At 57.1% G+C, this 18,521-nt stretch overlaps 2 protein-coding genes across 3 annotated transcripts in view; one reads left to right on the top strand and one right to left on the bottom strand.

The window, feature by feature from the left end:
* Positions 1-622: 622 nt before the first annotated feature.
* LHFPL4 (LHFPL tetraspan subfamily member 4) lies at positions 623-10,894 on the bottom strand. Its single transcript, XM_062634119.1, has 4 exons — positions 10,293-10,894; positions 2,463-2,699; positions 2,266-2,282; positions 623-2,087 (listed from the first exon to the last, which is right to left on the bottom strand). The coding sequence occupies exons 1-4, from the start codon at positions 10,696-10,698 to the stop codon at positions 2,079-2,081; spliced, it is 669 nt and encodes a 222-aa protein (XP_062490103.1). The 5' UTR covers positions 10,699-10,894; the 3' UTR covers positions 623-2,078.
* A 1,193-nt stretch (positions 10,895-12,087) lies between these two features.
* Positions 12,088-18,521, top strand: part of MTMR14 (myotubularin related protein 14) — a 28,834-nt gene continuing 22,400 nt past the window's right edge. For both annotated transcript variants that reach the window (XM_062634116.1, XM_062634115.1), the window contains exons 1-7: positions 12,088-12,246; positions 12,332-12,477; positions 15,360-15,468; positions 16,474-16,549; positions 17,147-17,207; positions 17,581-17,703; positions 18,195-18,268. In XM_062634116.1, coding sequence (XP_062490100.1) covers positions 12,124-12,246; positions 12,332-12,477; positions 15,360-15,468; positions 16,474-16,549; positions 17,147-17,207; positions 17,581-17,703; positions 18,195-18,268 — 712 coding nt within the window. In that variant the 5' untranslated portion in view covers positions 12,088-12,123. The remainder of the gene's footprint in view (positions 12,247-12,331; positions 12,478-15,359; positions 15,469-16,473; positions 16,550-17,146; positions 17,208-17,580; positions 17,704-18,194; positions 18,269-18,521) is intronic.

Below are 18,521 nucleotides of genomic sequence, written 5' to 3'. Positions count from 1 at the left end.
AAAGCCAGGGTTTGCTGCAGGAGAAGGAAATTCCCTGAGCTTCCTACCTGGGCAAGAGAGCTGGGCTGGTTCGGCCTGGAGGAGAAGGCTCCTTAAGGGGAGGCCTTAGAGCAGCTCCAGTGCCTAAAGGGGCTGCAGGAAACCTGGAGAGGGGCTTTGGACAAGGGCCTGTAGGGACAGGACAAGGGGAATGGCTGGGGGGGGGGGTCAGTTTTCCTGCTTCTTGCCCTTTTAGAAAGCCTGAGCCTGGAGCAGGACCTACCAGGGCCTCAACCACCCTCACTGCAAGGTGTGAGCCAGCAGCCATAGTGCTCCATGGGGAGGGATGAAGCACTCCCAGTGACAGAGGGGACCCCCCCACCCCACCTCTCGCCTTGCCACGGGGTGGGACAGACCCTTTCCCTCCCCTTGTGTGCCAGCCTGTGTGGATGAAGGCTCAGCCCCATCCTCATCTTCCCCTTCTCCTCCCATCCCCGCCGCAGCTCTGGCACCCCCCAACTGCTCTCCGAGCCCATGTGGCTGTGCCACGGCCCAGTCCTTCACCCTCCCCTCAAACCATCACCTCCTGCTCCTCCTCAGCTCCGTGTCCCGCTCCTCCTCACACCACAGGCCTCCGAGTTAGTCTGGTTTGAATTATATTTCTCAATAAGGTTTTGTGAAACACCGTATCAAACTTTGTACTAAAATACAGATATATTACAGCTACTGTATTCCTTTCTCCACTGATCCGTGTGGGTTTTCTTCCTTGGTTTGGTTTCCGATGCAGCCGGCAGCAGCACTCTCCACTTGGCAAATCCCGGGCGCTGCCGAGGCTCCCGCCAGCCCCGCTCCAGCGGGATGCCCGGGTGCCGGAGGAGGGACGCGGCTGGCAGAGCCCGTTGGCAGCAGCACCGGCGCCGTCCCGGGTGACTTTGGCTCCCAGACGGTGTTCCTGGGCACGGCTCCGTCCCTTGGGCACCACTTACCTGCTCCACCAGCCCTGGGCCGTGGCTCCTGCAGCGCCCTTGGTGGCCATCCCCAGTGGCTCCGCTGCCTGTGGCCGCGCTCCTGCTCCGCTCCCAGCGCCTGGGTCCAGCCCTGCCAGGGGTCCCCCCCCTACCCCGATCCCCGGGGAGCCCTGCAAACAGCCCCGGGCCGCTCGCACTGAGACGCAGCCGGTGCTGAGGACTTTATTGCATTGCAGGGGCTGCAGCGACCAGAGCCCCCTGCGGCCAGGACCACGACGGTCCCAAGTGCCGGTGTGGGCACCGGTGTCGGGGCCGGCTCTTGGGTGCTGTGTGTGTGCGATGGAGGCTGGGTCGTGCTGGAGGCTGCCGGCTCCCTGCGGGGTGCAGCCAGGGGTGGGAACACCGGGGCGCCCGGTCACCAGTGGAGATAAAAGCACCGTATGGGGATGGAGGGGGGAAGGCGTTCGGCAACAGCCCGCGGCCAGCTCGGGGAAGGGGCTTGGTGGGATGTGGGGATCCTGCACCCACCCGGGGGGTGTTGGCATGTTCGGCTGCTCCCACTTACCAGGGTTACATTCAGCAGCGGCGGCAGCGAAGCCCCTGCGGTGCCCGTGCCGGGGCGGGGGGGGGGGGACACAGCCCGTGGCGTGGCCACGCACCGGGAACACCGCGTCCCGGGGGGGGGGGGGGGGCGCGGGTCACTTTACCCTGTTTAAAGAATATGAATTTACACGTAAAAGTAGGGGCTGAGCCTCATCCCGGCCACCGGGTCCCCTGGCTGTGGAGGCAGGATGGCGGAGCTGTACAAAACGGGAGCAGGAAGGGGCCCGGAGCTGGGGGGCGCGGGGGGCGCGCAGGGCTGGAGGCAGCGGGTCGGGGATGTAGAAATCTGTTAAAAACTCTGTTTTCTCCTCGAAACGAAGCCGCGGTCGGACGCTGCTCTCGGAGGGAGCGGGGTCGGGGCGTCCTCCCCCGCTGGGGGTGCATGGGATGGAGGTGCCGGCGTGGACATGGAGGCACGTCCCCGGGACGCGGTGCGGCCGCTGGCAGCAGATGAAGGGCGGGATGAGGAGGGAGCCCAGGCCCCGGCTGCCGGCCGAGGGAGGAGGGTCCTGCTGCGGGCGCTCGGCCCTATATCCTCTGCGGGGAGAGCAGAGCCGGTGTCGGGCAGGACCCACCGCGTTGTGCCACCAGCGTGGGCCATGTCCCCATTGCCCTGCGCAGCCAAGGGGTCCCCCCATCCCATCCCATCCCACCCGGATGAGACCACCCAGCACAGGCAGGGTTCAGGGATGGGACAAGGACACACAGGACTTACCGCAGTGCCAACAAAATCTGTGGAAGCAGAAGAGAAGGTGTCAGGCACGGAGCAACAGCTCCCTCCCACCCTGCCCAATCCCTCGCTTTGCCCATGGGACCAGGCTGCTGGAGGGGCTGAGCCCCCCGTGGGCTATTCCCACCCGGAATCCCGCCTCCATGGCCATGGGGCAGGACCCCTGTCAGTGCTGCGCTCACCTTTGCTCTCTGTCTTGAGCTCCTCGTGCAGCAGGTCGTTCTGCCGGTTGCCGAGGACGAAGGCCAGGAAGGAGAGGATGAGGGCGTTGAGGATGCCGATGATGGCCAGGATGTAAGCCCAGCGCACGGAGCAGTCGCCCAGGGAGTACTTCCCCGTCTTCTCCCCGCACATGTCCCGTATGGTCTCTGCATCCCAGCCGTCGGGGAAGATCATGCAGCCCAGCACCAGGCAGAGCGCTGCAGCGGGAGAGGAAAGGGGAGCATCAAAGGGGATTCCAGGTGCTGAGCCTGTCCTCATCACCACGAGCTTCCTGCAGGTGGGCAGGAGCTGCAGGAATGCTGCAGGCAGGAGTGCTGCCTGCTGAGAGGGTCGTTGTCACCAGGAGCATCCACACCTCACAGCCCGTGCTGAGCAGGGAGACGTCGGGGAGCACCGGGATGAATGGGAAGGGAATGCTGAGATGAAGCCCGTGACTGTCAAGGTAAGGAGGCAAGGTTTGCTTTTGTAACTACAGCAAGTAGTAGTTAATAAAGTAGTGAGCAGCAGCTTTGCTCTGGAGCCAGGATGAGAGCTGGGCTGGTTCAGTGTGGAGAAGAGAAGGCTCCTTAAGGGGAGACCTTAGAGCAGCTCCAGTGCATCCCAATAAGCCACACTGCCCGCTCTCCCAAGGGAAGAGCAGGACTGCTGAGGTGAATCCATGCTCCAGCACGTAACAGCACCCGCCTGCTGCTGCCTGGTTCTGCCTCCTTCATCCACGTTACCAACCTGCTGGTAAAAGCTTTGCTGCAGACAGAGGTGAGCTCTACACCCTGATGTACCTCCATGCACAGCCCTGGTGCCACCCTGGCACTGTACAAGGAGCAGCTCCCACACAGCCACGTCTGGGACCGGAGCAACCCAAACCCATCCCCTCTGGAAAGAAACCAGCCCCAGCGATGTGCGCTGTGTGATAAAGGGTGAGGAGCAGCCTGTCCCTCCTGCTGACCAGGGCACCTTGGAGCTAGATGGCAGAGGGACAGCCTGGAGACGGGCACTGCCTGTAAGAGCCCTGCTGGAATCAGTGTGGGGAGAAAAGAGCCACAAGTGGGTGGTGAGGCCACAGGAGAGTGACGTTGGGCAGCAGCACCCTCAGCAACAGCCCCTGTCAGCACAGAGAACAACGGGGCTGTGCTCCAGGGTGGAAGAGGGTGGGGAATGCACATAAATGTAAGTAGAATATAAACCTCATCATCAGGTGCCGGTCCAACCCGCTGTGCTTTTGTGCACCGCCCTCGGCTGGTCCCTCCAGCAGCCCAACAACAGCCCCTGGGTCGTTCTTTAGACTCTGCATCAGTATTTGCTCTGTGTTTCTGAGCATCTATTAGGGCTCCAGATGGATTTGGCTGCATGGGTAAAGCAGGAGGTCACCAAGAGCCACCACGGGTACATGTGTGAGGGTCTGAGAGGACATCAGCAGGTCCCACACGCGGCTCGCAGGGCAGTGATGCAGGAGGCAGTGGATTAGTGCATGGAGGACACCAGAGCCAGGGTTAAAGGAGAAAGCAGCAGCTCAGAAACACACAGCACGTGAGGCATCGGTGCAGGGGGTTCTCGCAGCCATGGGCACAGGCAGCCCAGGATGGATGGGGCTGGCTCTAGCTGTGCCTGCCCGCCCTGGTCCCTCCTGTCCCTGTGTGCCTGCTCTGCACTGGCACCAGGGCACGGGGCAGTGCCCCAGCTCCTGTCTGACAGAGGGAATGAACCTGCCTGTTCACTGCCAGGGCAAAGGAGCACATCCAAGGGCACGTACCCAGATTCCTCTGCCTGAGGGTGACCTGAGGCCCCTTCCCACGAGGGAAGCTCAGCAGCTCCCTGGCCGCACAAACCAGGTCCTCTCCCGCTCTCCTCTTCCCGTCCGTCCCACGGGTTCCCAGCACTGAGCCTCTCCCTGTTCTCTGTTCTGTCACAAGCAATTCCCTTTCCCGCGTGTCCCCAGGCTGCCTGTGTCCTGGAAACACCTTCCTGTGCCTGCAGCGTGCAGGGACACAGAGGAGAGCAGGGACAAGGAGACGAGCCCTGAGGTGGACAGGCCTTGGCGCTGCCCTTCTCACCGAGCCCCTCGCAGTGGGTCCGAGGGACATGAGGATGGGGCTTCTGCTGCTATTAAAGAGGAACAAAATAACCCAACTCCCACCCATTTTGCTTTAAATTGCCATTCTTGTGAGGGTGCAGTGCCTGTCCCTGTGGCAGTGGCACTGAGGACCAGCACTTTGTCATGCACCACAGCTGCCATCCCTCCCTTAGGCCCTGGGGTCCAACTCCCTCTTCCAGAGTTTTCCCAGTTGGAAAGATGGATCTGAGACTGAGCATTCTGGTGCCCACAGGGGCAGGGTGTATAGGGAGGGATGCTGCTGGGGGCTGGGGCTTCAGCCCCAGGGAAACTGGTAATTCTTAGCTTGTTTTGCAGGTGGTTCATGGCTTGAGGCTCCTCAGTGCTCCCTTGTCGCTTACAAATGAACTGGGCCCCTCAAGGGCTTTTGATATCCTTGTAAAAGAAATCAATTGAAGGGAATTCAGTGTCATGACTTAGGCTGCAACACTGGAGGGGGATTTCAGCAGAGAGATGAGGAGGCTCCTCCTGGCAGGACAGCATCCCTCGGTGGCAGGTGTGTGTAGCTGATGCGGACTGTGAGTAACCCACCTTTGCTGAGTGCCTGGCTTGGGCACACAGGCTCATCCTCCCTCAGGCTCAGTGGCTGCCCCCTGCCCTCAGGCACATCACTCCCACCTTCACTGCAGTCACATCTCCCTGCCAGGGGTAGTTGGGTGACCCCCAGCCCCTCATATTTACCTTGTGCCAAAGGGAAGCTCTGTGTGCCACATGCCCACAGCTACTCGCTGCGTTGCTGTGCTATCAGCACATGCGGGGTCCCCACTGGAGATCCCCAACATGGAATCAACCAGGTTGGAAAAGACCTTTAAGATGATCAAGTCCCACCTTTACCCCATGACTGCCAAGCCCTGGTGCCCCTGGGTGCTGCACAGCAGCCCTGAATCCCTGGGGAACAGGGGATGGGATGTGCCTTTGGGGTCTGGAGTACCTGCTTCATATAGGAAACCTCCTGAGAGCTGAGCACTGAAAGGAAAGGGAACAAACAGAGCTTTCCTCCCTCCTTTCCCCCCATCCTAAAAATAGAACCCCCTCCCAGCTAAATGAAACCCAAAGGCAGCATGCTTGGGATGGCCAACCCCAGCCATTTACACAGACAGCAGCTCCCTCAAGGCACGCTGCTCCACAGCCTGTTTGCGAGCCAAAACCTGAGCAGGATTCAGAATGGAGTTAGGAGGTGGTATGAATCCGAACTGACAGTTACTTTATCTGGAATAACAGTTATGGGATGTCAGCTCCAGGACATCAGAGGTTCAGTCCTTCCCTGCGGCGCCACAGGCACCTTAACAGCTACTATGGGAGGGTCATGCTGCCTCCCGGTGCCTGAAGCATCGAAGGCTGCGCTCCCATTGCTGCTGCACGACAGGGGAAGCAGAAGGGGGAACTTCAGGAAAGGTTTTCTGGGGCCAGAAGCTGGTATTTCAGTACATGCAAAGGTTTTTTTTTAAAGTGATGCCTCCTTTTTGCTGCAGGGTGGGCAGAGGGAAGCTCAAAGACCATTTATTGGCTTTATTTCTGCTTTGGGCAGAGAAAGGGCTTGAGGCTACTTCACCCTCAACCCCAGCAGCTATCCCAGGTACCTCCTAGCTGTTTGGAGCAGTGGTTATCTGTCATCCACTTTTTCATTAGAATTTCATATTCATATCACACCATTTCATATTTTGTTAGGACTTTCACATCCATGAAAACAAGTCCTAACCTCTCCACAGACATGCCAAAACGATGCTGTGCAGCTGCACAATGTGAGGGGGCCCCACTCAGATGGTGGCAAATGCAGCTCAGGTGAAGAAGATAAAGCCATTGATCAAGGATCAGCCCCTGCTCCTGCTTCACACGCTGCTGGGTGGGAAGGGCCCAGCTAAGAAGTGAGTATAACTCCAGAGGGGTTGGCCCACAGGAGGAGAGGGCTGAGATGCTGATGTATTATCACACTGCAAGGTCTCTGATGGCACAATTAGCTCCAAAGTGCTGCTGATAAAGACAAACCCCAGCTCTATGGCCAGTGACACAGAATGTGTTGTGCTTGTGCCTGGCCTGAGGGTCTCATCATTGACTGATGGACCTGAAAGGCAGGGAAACACCTTCAGAAGTGGCCAGTCGCTCTCTCCATGCTACGAGGGACCCGTGTGCTCAGCTGGCTGCCTCTTCTGACCCCCACTAGACTGTAAGTACAAACCCAAAGCCCTCCTGAAAACAGAGCCCTAGAGCCACGCAGGGTGAGCCTCAGGATGTGGTGCTGGTTATGGTGTATTCCCGTGCTCTGGACTCCAGGAGATGACTCCTATGAGGTCCTTCAAACACAGGCACCCACAGAACCAGCCCAGCCCCTGTCCCTGCCCTCCATGGAGGGCAGACAAGCGGGATCACCTTCCCAGCCCATTTCTCTTCAAGTAAGCACCATCCCCATCTCCGAGTATAGAGGCCTGGGGTGGCACCAGGGCACTGTCAGTCATGCAGCTGTTGACGTGCTTATGTTAAAGGCCCGTTTCTGTTTTATAACAGAGAGATTTAGGGAAATCTCCAGTTTGGTGTTCCTGGGATTTGCAGAGGGCAGATGGCTGCGCTATCTGCGCTAAAGCACACTCTTTCCTCTTAATTAGATCCAGTTCCCTCCTGGGGGGCAGTGGCTTTTGAGCTGGAGCTTTCTGTGAAGCTCTAATTAAACCCTTCCTTGACTGTGGTCCACTAATTAGACATTGATGATTTAAACCTTGTCTTTTTCTGAAAGAGATACTGAATTCCCCATCCTCATCCTCCTGCCCCCTTCCTGCTCTTGGTTTTCCTACTCTGAAGTCTTCCCACTCAGCAGCCCTGTATTCTGCACTGGCCACCCCATAGGGACAGGATGGACCCACCTCTGCCCCAGCTCTCTGCCTTGCACCTCGTTAACCTGGTTTTCACCAGTGAGACCATGAAACTTTAGGCCTCGTTGTTGCTTCTGCTGTAATGGTGCCAAGTTCTCCTCCAGCCCTTCTCTAAGCCCTCTGCTCTGGCACATCCCTCCAGCCTCCCAAGGCAGGTGAATAGCCAAAGCTGGACATTACACTGTGCCAGGCCCTGCATTGGGCAACACCCCTGCCTTATCCATGTGATTTAGTCCATGGTGTCCTCTCCATGGGTCACAGCAGCTCCTTCTCCATGCACAAGGTAACACCCAGCTGCAGCTGCCTCTGAAAGGCCCAGGAAGCTCAGCCCTGCCCGCCCCCTCCAAGACAAGGCTCCCTCTGGCCAAGACACACCACTGCCTCTGTGTCCTGGCCCTTCCTGGTGGTGACACCAGCCCCTGCTGCAGGACAGAAGCACCCTCAGCATCTCAGGGCAGGGTGGATGGCCAGTCTCTGTTAATGGAGCAGGGCCAGAGAAGGGCAACGGAGCTGGTGTAGAGCCTGTAGCACAAGTGTGATGGGGAATGGAGGGACCTGTGGGGCTCAGTCTGGAGAAGGCTTGGGGGGGACCTTATTGCTCCCTACAACTGTCTGGCAGGAGGATGGAGCCAGGAGGGGCTGGGCTCTGCTCCCAAGGAACAAGGGATGGGGCAAGAGGAAATGGCCTCAAGCTGCCCCAGCGCAGGTTTAGATGGAGCAGGGCTGCAGTCACCGTCCCTGCAAGTGTTCACACACCATGGAGACGAGGCCTCAGTGCCATGGGTTAGTGGTGGCCTTGGCAGTGCTGGGAATGGTTGGACTTCTTGATCTTAAAGGTATTTTCCAACCTGGTTGATTCCATGATTCTACAAATGCTGCCTTTACTTTCCCCAGCACACGCAGGCCATGTGTCTGTGCTGCTCCGAGCCACATACTCAGGGTTCTCACAAGTGCAGTTGTGAGCAATGCAAGTGAGCCACAAGGTGCAAAGTGTGTGCAGGGACAAGGCTGAGGGCAGCGCAAGGGGCACCCACAGGTGACACAGCAGGGTGCTGAGCTGGGGCAGGAAGCCCAAAGCTGCCTTCAGTGCAGTGTCCTCTGCCATAGAGCTCCCTGTCCAGCAGCATCAGCTCCAAGCCACTTGATTAAGCTGCTGGCAATCAGTAGGATTTGGGCTCTGAGCTTGCCTTAAACTGGTAAATCTTCAGGGCAGGGAAAATTAAAGATGATGGAATTTCCTGATAAGCCCAAGGTCTGGCTGTGGTCCTGACCGGGGTGAGGAGAGGGCAGGCTTTCCAGCACAGGTTTCCAGCATGGGGGGCTGTGTCCTCCAACAGCAATGGCTGGGGTCCTTCTCCCAGGGAGAGGGACGGGGGTCCTTTCATTAGGAATATGGGGGGCTCTGAGCCCTTCTGGTGGAAGCTCTGCCTCTGTTGACACTTTGTGTGCGCTAGGGAGTAACACACACACAATGTCTTTCCACAGGTGGTAAAACTGGAGAAAGAAGGAAGTGAAGGGTCTTTTCTCAGGGAGTTTCTCCCAAAAGAGACCCTCAGTGAGGACAGCCTGGAGGTCTGTGCATAGCAGGATGCTTGAGATCCTTACCAATATATGCATCAAGTCCCCTTCTGGAGAAAAGTTTGGGCTGTCATATGGTGTTGCTTTGAGGACTGAGTCTATGAGGGTGTTGGGGTACCCCAACTATGAAACCCCATCTATGGTGGAGTTTATGTAGAGGGAGCTAAAGAGGATCTATAGACAGGGCCACTTCTGGTGGGAATAACTGGGCTTGAGCCTGTTATCACTTCTGAGGGACATCAAGGCGTGGTGTGTCTGTGGGAAGTGCTGTACCTAGGGTCTCTTTATGAAGGGGGCTCGGGAAGGTCTGTTCTCACAGCCCATTCATGATGCTGGAGGGAGGGTGACCAAGCACAGCATCTCTTTAAGCAGGAGCTGAAGGGTCTGTCTTTGCACAGGTGCTTTAAAGGGCTGGGGGGGTCCATGCATGGGCTCCTGCCAGTGATGGGGTCACTTCAGGAGCTGGGGGTTTCCCTGGGGGTGGACTTGCTCAGGGATGCCCTTGGGGCTGGGCAGACAGGGAGACCAGTCTCTGATGTGGGGTGCCCTGGGGGTCTGGGTCCCCAGGGGACTGCTGGTCCTAGGTCCAGGGTGTCCAAAGGCATCCTTGCAGCTGGTCCTTGACTCCGTGGGACAGTCATTGCAGGGTACCCCAAGGCTGGTTCCTGGCTTGGGTGTAACAGCGCGCTCCAAATGCAGTGCCTGGCCTGGCTGTCCTCAGGTCCTCCAGCCTGTCCACACACCCCGGGGCTGGTGCCTGTTCTGAGGTGGGTCCCTGATCCAGCTTTCCCACTGGGCTTCCCTGTGGAGCCCTGGGTGCCAGTGCCCTAAACTGGTGTCAGTTCCTGGTGCTCAGTCAGTGCTAGTGCCTGGCCTGTGTGTCTCAGGAAGCCCTGGGGTGTTCTTGGGCCACTTCCTGGCTGGCATGCCCTATGGATCCACAGTAATCATACCCAGCCCAGCTTCATTAAGCCACAGGCCCTGACACCAGTGCTTGGGGAGCCCCGAGTGCCGGTGCCCTGAGCACCCATTCCCGGCGCTCAGTCAGTGCTAGTCCCTGACCTGGGTGTCCCAGGAAGCCCGGGAGCTATTTCCTGGAACCACATCCCCGCATCGCTTGGCCCTTGCCCAGCTTCCTTGAGCAACCTTGGTGTTCCCTTTATGCGGCTCCCGGGGGGTGCCAGCACCCTCCGCCGCTGTCCCACGCCCCTCGCCCGGTGCCCGGTGCCGGGGGGTACCTGCCAGCAGCTGCATCCAGGCGCAGATCTTGTAGACGGTGGCGGTGTTGCAGAAGAAGAAGAGGGCGAAGCAGGTGATGCAGCCCAGCGTCAGCACCATGGACAGCAGCACGAAGAAGGCCGCCGCCTGGAAGGCGCCCGAGGGGATGGTGCTGAAGTCGGTGAAGGAGCCGCGGCACGACAGCTCCCGGCCCGCCAGCCCGCTGCCCACACAGTAGTGGAACAGCCCGAAGTAACCGGGCTTGGGCGTGTTGACGCTGTCTCCCACCCAGTAAGGCTGGATGAAGACCACCACGTTGATGATGGCGAAGCAGATGGTGAAGATGGCCCACAGCACGCCGATGGCGCGCGAGTTCCGCACGTAGTTGTCATGGTACAGCTTGGAGGCTTCCTGCGAGGGCAGCATCCTGCCGGTGGTGGGGCCGGGGGACCGGGGGGGGGGGGGGGGGGGCTCGGCAGCGGGGAGCCCGCCCCGGCGTAAGGGGATAAAGGAGGGGGGGGCCCGCGGCCTAGGCGCGCCCGCGGGCTGCCGGCCCCTGCGCCACCCGCGCCGCCATCTTGGCTGCCGCCTCTGCGCCCCGTGCGCGCCCCCGCGGGTGCGCGCCTTCCCCCCCACTGCGGAGACGAGCCGAGAGGCGAGGCTGCCGCGCGCGCCCCGAGGGGAAGCGGACCGCTTCGGCTCCGCCCGCCGAGGGCTCGGAGGGGTTCGGGCCGCTCCCCGGTGCGGTTCGGAGCGCGCTCGGTAACTTTCGGCTCTATTCGGGCCGCCTCGGCAAGGCTCGGAGGGGGTCGCATCAGTGGGGCTGAAGCGGAGGTTCCGCTACCCCCGCTCCATCAGGGCCGGTCCCCGGCGCAGCCCCGCCCGGTGGCGGCTGCTCTGCCACCCTGTGCCTTCACGGTGTACACGCGTGACCGCTCGTGCTCCGGGAGGAGAAGCCCCCGGTGGAGGGGGGGGCGGCTCCTGGAGCCGCTTGGTGGGGCCGGTGCAACTCGGTCGGTGCCAACGTGCTTGTAGAGGCGCTGGGAGCAGCGGGAGCCGGTCCGGGGCCTCTCGTGTGGCCCGGTGGTGATGTGCTCCCTGGTGATGTACGCTGGCAGGTGCCCCGCAAACCCTCCCCGCCGGCCCAACACACGGGTACCGGACAGCCCGTGGCCGGTGTGCAGTGGCTGAACTCCGCTTTCACGAGCTGCTCCATTCTCTCCCCCGTCCTGCCAAGGTTCGCGGCAGATTTACAAAGCAGACACATGCAGAGTGAAAAACTCGTTGTATTCTCCCGCAACGGAGCCGCCCGCCCGGTGCGGGACAGCGACGGCCGCTAACTCGGTACAAGGAGTCCCAGCTAGCGCCCGCACCGCTTTGCCGGTGCTGCCGCTCACCCGGCAGCTGCCACCGGCTTCATGCCTGCACTCCCACCCCGAGCGGCCGGTTCGGGTTCCTCCCCCGGGGCCCGACCAACTTCGCCCCGTCCCTCCGCGGTCCTAAACGCGGTTTGCGCAAAGCCTCGGCGTCCCCCAGCTCCCGGTGCCGGGGAGCACGGGGAGCACAGCCCGCTCCCCGGCCGGGTCCCGCTCGTCCCGTGGCTCCAGGCCTTCCACAGAGCACCTCTCCGCCGGGGCCCTCGCGGGACCCGTTCCCACCCCGGCGGAGGGCGGTAGCACCGGTGAGCGCGGAGCGGAGCGCACCGAGAGCGCGGCCGTCGCACCCGGATGACGCCGCTGGCGGACGGAAGAAGCGTGGCAGCTGCGCTGCCGGTGACTGGGCGAGCGGGCGGAAGCAACGGCGGCTGCGGGCGGGGCGGCGCCATGGGCCGGCGGCGGTGAGCGGCGCGGGATGGCGGCGGCCCGCGGCTGCCCCCCGGCGGGCTGCGGGGACCGCGCCCTGGCCGAGCTGCTGCTCGAGTTCTCCCGGGCTCAGTACCGCGCCAAGGACGGCGGGGGCGCCGCCGCCGCTAAGGTGAGGGGCCCCGGCACTGGGGGACGTGGGTTACAGCGGGGACCGGGGTCCGGTGCGGCGGGCGCTGACCGGTGTCTGTGTGCAGGTGGATCGGATCGAGCGGCGGTGCCTGGAGCTCTTCGGCCGCGACTACCGCTACAGCGTCATCTCCAACGCGCACGGCGAGGTCTGCGCCCACTACCCGCGGCACATCGTCCTCCTCGAGCGCGATGCCGGCGTCGGCCGCGACCCGTAAGGCTCCCGGTACCCCCGGTACCCCCTCCCCGCACTGCTGGCAGCACGCAGAGGTGGCTTCGCGTCTTGCCCCGGGTTGCTTCCCCGCCTGCCGGGTGGAAGCCCCGTCGGGCTCGCTGTGCCTAATTATAGCGAGCGGTGTCATCCGCTTCCGGGCGCCCTTCGCCGCCTGCCAGGGCTGCTCTCCCTGGGCTCCTGGGTGAAAGCGGTGACTTGAGGGGGTGCGAAGGGACCGGGGCGCTTGAGCAGAGCCGAGCACGGTGTTAGCTCCTACCGAGCGCTGCTCGTGGCTGGGAGCGGGGCTGTGTGATGCTCTCCTTGCCGTGATGAAGTGCCCGTGGTCTTGCTGGAAGGCCTCTGGTTAGAGAAGGTTTAGTTTGGGAAGCTTTTTGAGGTGAGGGGTGCTGCTAGAGGCTGCACAGATGAGACAACCTCGGCAGAAGTTCTCCCCTCACCACGCTTCATGTGCCAGGGGATGCTGCAGGTTAGGGAGCTAGCGGGCAGTGCTGGCTTGCAGTTCAGCACAAGTCTAAGCCAGCCTCTCTCTGGACTTTGACCTGCAAGCTTACAATCACATTGGTCTGACTTCTGGCTGTTAGCTGCTCCCTGCGGCTCCAACCATAGCCTCTCAGCTTTTGTTTTCTCTTCTGACGAAGCATAATGCGATTTTGCTGCCTGAACCGCGTCCATGACAAGAGTAACACGTTCAAAAGGATGGTGGTCACTGAGTTCCGTTCCTGTGTCCAGCTGCTTTGCGTGAGGAAGGCAAACTGTTAACCACACTGCTGGCACGTGGGCTGTGTGCTGTGCGAGGGGGGGGGTCTTTAGAAAACAGCCCCAGCTGATTGTCAGGTGAGATAATTCCTGCTTACTGGTTGGATCAGGTTGGAAAAGGTTAACCCCCTTGCTGCAAAAAAAGGGAAACTCAACTCTGAAGCTGTAACGGTGACCGGGAGTGTTTTTAGGGAAGAGGAGCAGAATGCTTCTGCTTTTCTTGTTCTTGCAGGAGGAAAGGATGCTTCACTCCCCTAATGAGTGTTCAAAATACACTTGCACTCAGTGGCCTCTTTTCTTCCAGAGTTTTGCAATCAGCCCTGGCAGTTACACTTGAGTTACTGATTCTTTCCACATCTCCATTTGCTGTCCCAGGGAGTCATGGAAACCATGACCTCCATCAGCCCTCTCCCCCTGATTTCTGGGTGATAATCTCTGTAAAAGCTGCTGATAGTTTTTAGACTAATCTGGGTTTCATTTCATCATTGTACTTTATGGCCTAATGATAAAACAAAGACTGTGCTTCTTTGTGTTACAGAACACAAATGAAGGGGACGCTCCTTCTAGGTCTTTGCCTGCTTTTCATCTTGGTATTGTCCTTAACCAGTTGGTAAGATCTTCTTGAAGTGTGCGGGGTGCTTCTCACCTCTCCCCAGGGTTTCTGGGAGCAGGTCTTAGCTATGTGAACTCTGCAGTGCCCCATCAGCTCTGCTGCTGCAGCTTATTCTGAAGCCAGGCAGGGAAGCAGCAACGATTGAGTATTTTAAGCCCAGATTGGTTTCTTGATCCCGTTTCCTCTGTGGCTGGGCAGCTGGAGCAAGAAGGGGTGCTTCCTCCTCAGAGTTTCTAACAGGACTCTGAAGTCAGGCAGGTGCAGGGGGTAGCAGGAGGAATTTAATTCATGGTTTTGGCTCCTTCGTCAGATGCTGCTCACAAGGAGTCAGAGAAAGTAGCATGGTGAATTCTGACACCCAGGAGCTCCTTTGCTGCGCTTAGAGGCTTCTAATGTCGCCCCAGAAGGAGCAGGCAGATGCTTCAGGTGATGGAGACAGAGGGATGTGCTCAGTTCTTTACTGTGGCTGTGCATGATGAAAATGTCCAGATCTCGGACACAGGCCATGTCTTTGGTTTGACCTGACCATACTGTGATGTGTCTGCACTCCAAATGTTGCCCTGGCTACCCAGAGACAATGAACTTCAGGCCTAAAATAGAGTTGTTTGCTCTTATAGGAAATGTCTCTTGCATTTAAAAAGATTAATTCATGTTTGGGGTCTGATTTTTAGGGGCAGGGTGGGCAGGGAATTAAGACAGAGATAAGGTTGCCCCACAGTGTCTTCTGGAAAACAAACTTCTGAAGGTACCTCCCCACTCAAACACCTGAAAGTCAAAAGAATGAAGAGTTAAGGTACATGTTATTCCTTCCACCTCATTCTCCACCTTGTGCCAGGCAGCCTGAACGCTGCTCCTTCACCCTGCTGTTGGAGTGCTCTGGTTTCTGAGCCTTTTTCAGTAGTTCCCTCCCACCTGAGCTGCATTTAAGCACTTCTCCCTCCAAGAGCCTCACACCTGCTCTTCAGAGCAGCCTTTCCCCTTACTACAGCGGTCTCCTTACAACCATGTTTATTTACTATGTTTACCTCTAGCTTTGCTGGTGATGGTTCTTGAGAAGAGCGGCGCATGGGTTGTGTGCTGAGAGGTGAAACCTGGTGTCTTGTCTCAGCTCCTGGGGAGGTGCTTCTCTTACAATTGCTGATATCTCAAGCATTTGATTTTTTGCTGAATGCTGTATTCTGGACTTGGAAGCAGTGCCATGGAGCTATTCTGGTAGCAGCATCTTAAAGTTCTTTTTTTCCCCTCTGTATTTGTGTTTGCAAAGGAAACAGAAAGACATGTAGAAAAATAACCCCACAGCCAAATCTGGATGTCAGAATCTGTCAAAGTTTCAAAATAGTTGGGAATTACACACAAAGGAATCTCTTCTCAAGCAAAACTATACTTAACAGAAGTGCCTTCCTGCTTGCTAACTTCAGAGGTGGCTCGTCTATGAAAGGGATGGGGATCACAGGAGATGCTCTGTGTACTGAACCCAGTCTCTGTCCACTAGGTTTGAGAGCACTGTGCAGGTTGGCAAGCTGCAGGACCTCATCAACCGGAGTAAGATGGCAAGATGCAGAGGCCGATTTGTCTGCCCAGTCATCCTGTACAAGGGGAAGGTAAAGCTTCATGGGTCACCTGTCTTAGCTTCAAAAATGACCTTTCTCCCCATTTGACCTATGCAACCGCATCTTCAGGTGGTTGTTGCCTTTCTGAAGGCTGTAAAAATCCTTCCTTAGGTACAAGCAGGCAGCCTGTAGTAGCAGGTAGCCTGTCTAGGCTGCATAAATCATTGGGGGGGGGCTTCAGGCTATTTTACCCCACCATTGCACTATAGAGCTAACATTTCCTCCGTGCACATGTCCCTTGGGAAGGACCAGAGGTATTTGGTCTTTGAGAGGGGAAGGACAGCTATTGCTGCTTTCTACCCCTGACTCTTCCTAGCAGTGACCTCCCTTTGAATAACTTTTCCCTCTAAAGAAAAGTTTCCCTGTGTGTTCCCTGGGGAGGCAAGATTGCATTAATGCTCTTATGAATGTGTGGGCTTGTCTGCAAGGGGAGCTGTAAGAAAGTGAAATTACATTCGTTTTCATGTGGATTAGTTAAACTGCATTGAAGCCCTGTAGGAATAGTCTCATTTAGAGTTTAAATAGCTTCATTCAGTTTTCTTTAGTTCAATTTAGAAACGCTGGATGAATAGCAAAACACCTGTGACCATTTTAATGTAGCTTAACTGAAGCCATTGTGGGCTGGACCTGCTGACCTTTACTGCCTGCAGTCATGCTGGGACCATCTATAACCTTATCCACAGGGATGTGGAAATAAGACTCAAGCAGGGTATTAACAGAACACAGAACGTGCTAACTTGGCAGGAGTTAGCTGTATTAGTGAACTGGAGAACTAGAAGTGAAAATGTGATTTAAAAACCAGCTACAGATAAAGGCACTTGGGAGTTTAATGTATTTGGAGAGTTTGATTTGGACCAGGGTTGCAGGGGAGGCTGCTGAGAAGGTCATTGCTGTAGGTACCAACCAATTCTGTGTAACATGACAGCAAATAGGCCAGAGACCTGGAAGGGAAAGACTCCTGGAGCATGGGTGATTAATAACTAAATCTTCCTCCAGCATATTTGCAGATCAGCAACACTGGCTGGTTGGGGAGAGCTCTATGGGCGCACTGGCTACAACTATATCTTCTCAGGTGAGTGAGGAGCTGTTTGTCACTGCCTGGTCAGGCTTGTCAGTGCTGGGACAGTGACCTACACACAAGTGTAAGATCTTCCTAATGCAGAGCTCTAGCATGGACTTGAGGCTGAAGAGTGAGTTATGGGAAGCCTGTAGGCAAGTAAGGCAGCCCAGAGAATCAGGGTGCTGATTCCAAAAAACATGGGAAGTGAGAATAATAGAAGAAAGGATAGGAACTTGCTGATGCTTGATTAATCATTTGGAATCAAATCTTCCTGGTGGTGACATATACTGGACTGTAGGGAAGGCTCTTCAGGGAGTATTGGGTAGCTGTAGTGTGGGTAGCTGGGATTAACAAAGCACTGTGTAGCGCTATTGGGGTGTCCTGGCTGTCAATAATGGGTTGACCTACCTAGGTCCTTTGCAGTGACAAGGGAAGACTGGGCTACATTAGAAAATGGGCTTTTTGGGAAGAGCAAACGTGGGGAGCTACTGAGAGCACATATGTGTGGAGGGAGGGTGCCAAACCATGGCCTTTTCGGGCATACACGTCTTGTCAGATGGAGAATCACGTTGGTTTACACAAGCTTCAGTTCTTAACGCTTCATTGCAGGAGGTTCTGATGATGCTTGGGCAGATGCAGAAGACATCTCAGAGGAGGATTCCGCACTTAGGTTTGTATGCATCACTGGAATGGGGAAAAGGGAGTTTGAATCCTAGAATACCAGGTTGGAAGGGACATCAAGGACCATCTGATCCAACCTTTCTAGGCAAAGTATGACCTGGACTAAATGGCCCAGCACCCTGTCCAGATGAATCCTAACAAAGCTAGGGAGTCCACCACTTCCCTGGGGAGATCATTCCAATGGCTTGGACCAAAGCTGGCTCAGCCCCTCACGGGTTGGACAAGGCTCCTGCTGTGCAGCTTATGGCTGGAAGCACTTCAGGAAAGGACTTGTGGCAGTGTTGTGCAAAGAATCCCACTCACCACGATCAGTCATTGAATTCCAGGCTCTTCATCTTGCTTTGCCTTGTTCTGTCCTGAAGGAATGCAGACTCCCAGCTGTTTGACAAGGTCAGAGGGCACGACATCAAGCTGCTTCGATACCTGTCTGTGCGCTACATCTGTGACCTGATGGTGGAAAACAAGAAGGTGAAGTTTGGCTTGAAGTGAGTGTGGGTTCATTTGTTTTTCTGCAGCATAGCCCTTACATGGAGTTGCTATTGGGCATGCTCTCAGCATCCTGGGAGCAGTCCCACATCAGGATCCACTATAATTGACTGCTATAAAGAGAGCCCTGAGGTTTTAGGCCAGAGAAAGCTGTATCAATGGGCAAGATAGCTGCTGTCATCTGCCTTCTGCAGTCATTTTTTTCTCTGTCGAGCTTGTGCTAATGTGACAGTCCCCCCTTCAGCAAGGGTGGAGTAAAGGAGCCCTCTGCTTGTGTATAGGAATAGGGGGAAATGCTTCTCCTGGTATTTCTCTCGGAGGAAAGCTTTAGTGGTTTTGGGCTGTACCTCATTATTTGGATGTGTTGGGTAACTTCTGCTCGCTGCTGAGTCAAGCCACGGTGCAGGGAGATGTGACAGGTAGCTTTTTGGGTGCTGGTATTCCCGTGAAAAGCACTCACAAATGTCTGTTCTCCTCTTGTCCCATGCAGTGTGACGTCTTCTGAGAAGGTGGACAAAGCTCAACGTTACGCTGACTTCACGCTTCTCTCCATCCCATATCCAGGTACAGGACTGATGTCCAGAGGGACTCCCAAGGGACAGGTGACAATCTGCTTCTGGGGACTGGGAGCTGTCTGTGTGTCTGTGTGGTGAAATGACTGTGGCTTGCTCAATATTTCCTATGGTCCCTCTGGAGAAAAGCTCTTTTAAACTGTGCAGTAATCTGGCTGCTCTGCTGCTGTGAGTCAGCATTAGGCACTCTTTCAGGTGACAAAATAATTTCTCAGCAGTTCCAGTTAATTTGAGTGCAGAGAAAG

The sequence above is a fragment of the Pezoporus occidentalis genome, unplaced genomic scaffold (genome assembly GCF_034315485.1).
Source record: "Pezoporus occidentalis ecotype Australia unplaced genomic scaffold, CSIRO_AGI_Poc_V1 ctg414, whole genome shotgun sequence".
NCBI lineage: Eukaryota > Metazoa > Chordata > Aves > Psittaciformes > Psittacidae > Pezoporus > Pezoporus occidentalis.
This window is presented reverse-complemented; position numbering and strand designations above follow the sequence as displayed.